Raw genomic sequence first — 5,844 nt, forward strand, 5'->3', positions numbered from 1 at the left:
GCTCTCCAAATAAGGAAAAATAATCTAGAATAATAATACCAAAATGTATAAACCACCTCAGATCGTCCTCGAACAACTCTTCACTCTAAGCATAAAAAATCTGAGGTGACGCTACACTTCTACTAAATGTAAGACACTTAAGCTAGTACTATAATGACTACACAGAATGCAAGTTTTTATACAAAGCACGCTATTTACACAATTGATAGCTCATGAACACTACTCCAAAACATCCCACCCTTAAGAATTGACTCACCTAATTTGCAAACTCATCCATATTGCTCAATCAAGGACATAATACAAATCACCCACATTCATCAAACATGTGCCCTTACAATAAGAGAGTTACCCATAATCACTCACAATAATGTAATTTATAACGTAATGTGTGCACGAATCAAATTATGCTCACTCTCACAAAGAATTAACAAGTTACACATAATGAATCATAGGCTTGCCCTTAGTGTAATGCTCCACTAATTGTCAAATGTAAATTTTAGGAGCAATTTGGACTTTTTTGGGTTGTAATGTAGGCTAAGGGACGAGTAGAAACTATTTGGGAATTGTAACTATCCTCTCTAAGCGCTTTAATACACTACATTAAATAATTAAAATCAATCTCCAATAATTAAATTACACTATTTTTTTCTACCCCCTTCTTTTATTTTTGCCCCATCTCTTATAAGCATTTTCATAAACACTTGGTGGACATATAGTTTACTACCACAAAAATAATTTTTTTTTCTCTTTTTTCACAATCATGACCATATTTCTAACATCATTTATGTCATATCCATCCACCACAAATCAATTATAAACACCAATAACTGTTACTTTGGGGCATCAATTTCACCTTTTCTTCTTCAATTTCTCAAACTCCTTACTAATTCAATTTTTTTTTCAATAAAAGAACTTAGGAGCCTTTTGGATCAAATTATGGTCCATCAAAGAAGGGAATTAGGCTACATAGAAGGTTTCCAAAGAAAAAGCTAAAGGCTCAATGGGAATTAACTAGTATAATGCACAAAGGTAGGTCAAAAAGAAGGTAAAAATAAGGTTATCAAAGAAATGCCTATATTATCTCCTAAACCCACATTCTTTGTTTCGCTTCAACACACACCAGGCAAGTTCAAGACATCACATGTAATAAAAATATACAAAATACCTCACAACATATGGCACATGCTCAACTCAATAGGATCATCATAGACTTATAACCAATAATAGCATGAATTCAAATTTAAGCCGAAAATTATAAGAGTCATAAACATGAGCCTAGAAGTCTCAAAAATAGCAATTCACTCAATTCAATATGCTTTTACAAACAAACCCATTTGCATCATGTAATAAACATAGCACCAACAAGAATATCTCACGTATTCCTATTCTAAATTTTTTTAAATTGAGCCAAAATTTGAGAATTTTTCCACCCTACAGTTAAAAATCTACTTTGTCGCCAAAGTGAATTTAAAAGTAAAAAGATAGAAATACTCCCTGAGGTCTCTAGGCCTAGCTAGTAGCACCTTTACACATAAAGGAGATCTATGGGACCCCACACTCATTCTTTGACATGCTTCCAGATCAAGTTTATGGTACTTAGACTTTCCATTAACCTGTGACTCAACCAAAAATAAAAACTACATGAAATAAAAACTAAAAACTAAAAATAAAACATACCTAATTAACTTAGGTTGCCTCCCAAGAAGTGCCTAATTTAGTGTCACGGCATGACCCATCTCAACTCAACCATATTCCGTCACCCTTTTACCCTTTTTTGGGAGCTATTTTTTCACTCTTTCAGACCTCTTTTACCTTTCAACATGTTGGAAAATGGTGGTTTCATCTTAGGCCACTCAACTAGGTAGTCGGAAGAGGTCTTTAGTGGCTTAGGCACCCCACACTCATCCTTTTCCAACACATTGATCATGCATAAATCTGTATAGAAGGAATTCTTAATGAGGGTCTTGTAAATATCAAATACCATCTCTTCATAATCTACCCTCATCTTGAGTGTGCCTTCTCTAACATCAATCAAAGCCCCTCCGGTCTCTAAGACTGGGCGTCTCAAAATAATTGGTACTTGTTCGTCTTCCACAAAATTAAGAATAAAAAAGTTAGCAGGAATAACAAATTTACCAACCTTTATGAGTATATCCTCAATTATCCCTTTTGGATATGCCATAGAGTCATCTGCTATCTGCAAAATCACAGTGGTCGATCTTAGCTTTCCCAAGCCCAATTTTTCAAACAGAGATAGGGGCATCAAATTTATACTTTTACCTAAATCACTCAATGCGTGAACATCTTTACTCCCAATTTGAATAGGGATGGAAAACTTCCCTTGATCTTTCAATTTCTTAGGGATTTTTTGTGTCATGATAGTGTTACACTCTTTAGTGAATGTTATTGCTCCCACATCTTGCAATTTTACCTTCTTCGCCACCACATCCCTCAAGTACTTTGGCATACTATGCAAAACATCTAGCAAAGGTAAATTTATATGCAACTCTTTGAATGTGTCACTAAACTTTTTGAACAATGCATCCTCCTTTGCTTTTATGTACTTTTGAGGGAAGGGTAGTGGCAGCCACTTCTTCACTTCTTCCATAACCACTTTTTCCTTCAATTACTCAGACTTTCTTGAATTTTTAGCAACTTCATCGGGAACCTGTTTGGTCACTATATCATCATCAACCTTTTTTGTTGCCTTGGGAGGTTCTCCTTTAAGATCTTTACCACTTCTCAAGGTGATTGCCATGACTTGCTTTGGATTTTCTGTATCAGTAGGCAGACTACCTTGAGGATGGGTATTTAGCGCTTGTTGTATCTGCCCAACTTGCAACTCTAAATTTCTATGGGCCACTTTCTGATTCTGTAATTCTGCCCTTTGACTGTTCAGATTCGTAATTAATTATGTTTGACTCGCTAAGAGTTGTTTTATCATCTCTTCCATATTTTTTGTTAACTGATTCGATTGGGCCTGTGGCTGTGGGGTGTTCCATAACTGATTTAGTGGTTGACTTTTCCACTTTATGTTGTAGGCATTACCATAATTCGGCCTTTAAGCTTTTCCTACATACATCACAGATTCTGGATTTGAAACACACATGGTAGCTGCATAACTACTATTTCAGCATACTTAATACCAACATTTAACTTGTTGGATGACATTGACTGTGGTTGTAGGTTGTTTTGCTCCCAACTTTAAGCTGCTGAATGATGTGTTGATCAAATTCTACAATACACAAACCTGAGCTGATAGGGCAGTGAATTGCTCCACCTCCAATACTTCCGCAATTCTTTTTGTTGCACTTCTGGAATCTGAATGTCACTCTGGATTTCCTTGTACTATGCGGTTCAATAATGTGTACAACTCATCATAAGTTACCTTCAATGCTTGACCACTTGCGGTTGAATCTAGAAAAATATTTGTATTGTGATCAAGAGTTTCTACAAAAGTGTGAGCAAGCACCTCATTCGACTGTTGATGATTTGGACAATCCCAAAGAAGGGCCTTGAAGCATTCCCAAGAATGATAGAGGTTTTTATCAGGTTTCTATTTGAAGTTAACTATCTCACTGCGAAGTCTCACAGTCTTGCTTGATAGAAAAAATCTTATGAGGAATCTTCTAGCTAAGTTATCCCATGTTGTGATTTAACTGGATGGATCTGCATTCAACCACCTCTTTGCTTCCCCCAATAGAGAATAGGGAAACAGTGTCAGCCTCACATAATCTGTACTCACCCCAATCGGAATGAATGTGTCATTAAGCTCAATAAAATTCTGCAAGGGGACTTGTGGATCATCATGTGAAAGCCCTGCAAATTGTTCACTACTAATAAGAAGCTGCAGCATATGGTGTTTCAACTCAAAATTCCCCCCAGCTACCGGTCTTTGAATTGGGGAAGTCAAGTTCATCGGAAGTTGGACTTCCACTTCCCTAACCTTCCTACTAGCTGCTTGTTGTTCAGCCATAGGAACAATATGCTTTTGTTCTTCTCGAATTTGCGAAATTCTTGGGAGAAGGAGTGCTTCTCTCCTGCGTCAATGGTAAAGCTGCTTAGGTTCCAAGTTTGGTTCAACCAACTCCCGATTCCTTGCCAGCTTATTATCCTTTTAACCCATTTCCTGCAAATCACAAAAACAAGACCAAGCGTAAAAACACCAAATAAATCTAAAAGTAAAAGTAAAATAAACAATTGCTAAAATACAAGTCTCCGACAATGGTGCCAAAAACTTGACAGCACCCAAGTACACACGCAAGTGTACATGGTCTACCAAGTAATACAGTGGCCTTCAAGAAAGCGGAATATCGCTCCCATAGAGACTAGATTTGGCAACGATTTAATTTTAGTTCACCGTTTAGATTAATTTAATGCAAAAGTAACTAAAAAGAGAATTTTGAATTTTTGTAAATAAAAAAGATAAAATAAATAATGCAGAAAAATAAATTCTTGGAACAATCAAGGGAGAAAAGCCCAGGGTTAAAGCTCTCCAAACAATCATACTATACTATTGAATCTCATCCGCTAATTTGCTTATCTTGGTTGTTGATTCATAGGGTTAATTGCATGATCATGGTTTTCCAAACTATAATCTTTTACCTAATTTGGACATTACAACTACATCATTGAGCGGGGATGTAATAATTCAATTAAGTTAATTAAAGCTATCATCCTACGTATGAATCAAGTAAGGCATCCGAGTACATCTTTTTTCTAGATGCTAAGTTTAATTCTTTATTTTATAAAAGAATAAAAACTCAAACTTTGTTTATTCTCATGTTCTATCTCCCTATTTCCTTTCCCGAAATCAGAAGGTCCACAATATATGTATTTTATGGGTGATCAATCCATAAGATAATTAAAACAAAAATAAACAAACAACCAAATTTTGATAAGCAAAATTACTGAAATTAATCCAAAATAATAGTATTTATGTTCTTGACTTTGAGATATGTATAAGAGTTAGAGTTATAGTTAGAGTTATAGAATTAGAGTTAGATTTAAAGTTAAAAAATTACCTACAAAAATATTAAATTAATTATGCGAAGACCATTTAAAAATAGAGAAGCTTTTAGAAAAATAAAAGAATCATTAATTAGTAATTATTCAGAATATATAAGTCTAAATAAAATAAAAGAAAATCCACAAAAACTAGCATATTTAATTACATTAATATCTAGTATTGAATCAAAATTAATAACACATTTAAAATCTAGAAGAATGAAATATATACCGCCTAATTATAATAAGATTAGATTTAGATATCCACCAAGATATTATAAATATAATTTAAAATGAATAAAATACAACAATATAAAGAATTAAGACAAATTATCTCTGAAAAACGTAAAGAATTAAAAATAAGAATAGAAAGACTAAATTATAATATATTTGCCGGAGTTAGTAAAAATTCAATAAATACACAAAAAGATGAAATATCAAAATTAGAATCACAAATAGATAGCTTAGAATATATATATCAACATGAACTATTCACAATAAAATGAATAAAGAAGAATTTATAATAGATGAAAAAATATATGAAAATTACGAAGGATCAAAAATAAAAATAGTATTTTCTAATCTAGGACGAAGATATAAGAAAATAGGTGAACATTTATATTTAATGTTAAAAAAAGAAGAATTAAAATTAGAAGATAAATTAACAGCAATGGTAAGAATAGAAAAAGAAAATGAAGAGATAGATAGGAAAAAAGAAATAGAAAAAATAAAACAACAAACTACGGAAGAAATACGAAAAATAGAAGAAACCAAAAATAGTAGAATTGCTGAATTAGAAAAAGAATTACAAATGTTAAAAGAACTGTATGAACAAAG

General features: G+C 33.2%; 1 protein-coding gene across 1 annotated transcript; it reads right to left on the reverse strand.

Moving 5' to 3' along the window:
* Window positions 1-1,789: 1,789 nt before the first annotated feature.
* On the reverse strand, window positions 1,790-2,608 carry LOC107879046. Its single transcript, XM_016726177.1, has 2 exons — window positions 2,137-2,608; window positions 1,790-2,088 (listed from the first exon to the last, which is right to left on the reverse strand). The coding sequence occupies exons 1-2, from the start codon at window positions 2,606-2,608 to the stop codon at window positions 1,790-1,792; spliced, it is 771 nt and encodes a 256-aa protein (XP_016581663.1).
* Window positions 2,609-5,844: the final 3,236 nt, after the last annotated feature.

Source organism: Capsicum annuum, chromosome 8 (genome assembly GCF_002878395.1).
Source record: "Capsicum annuum cultivar UCD-10X-F1 chromosome 8, UCD10Xv1.1, whole genome shotgun sequence".
Lineage (NCBI taxonomy): Eukaryota > Viridiplantae > Streptophyta > Magnoliopsida > Solanales > Solanaceae > Capsicum > Capsicum annuum.

Bases quoted from the DNA above. Each gene is read 5' to 3' on its own strand.
- LOC107879046 (XM_016726177.1), bottom strand. From the start codon at position 2,608: ATGGAAGAAGTGAAGAAGTGGCTGCCACTACCCTTCCCTCAAAAGTAC. The intron at 2,089-2,136 runs GTAAATTTGTTA...ATTTTGTGGAAG, and splicing joins GGATATACTCATAAAGGTTG to ACGAACAAGTACCAATTATT.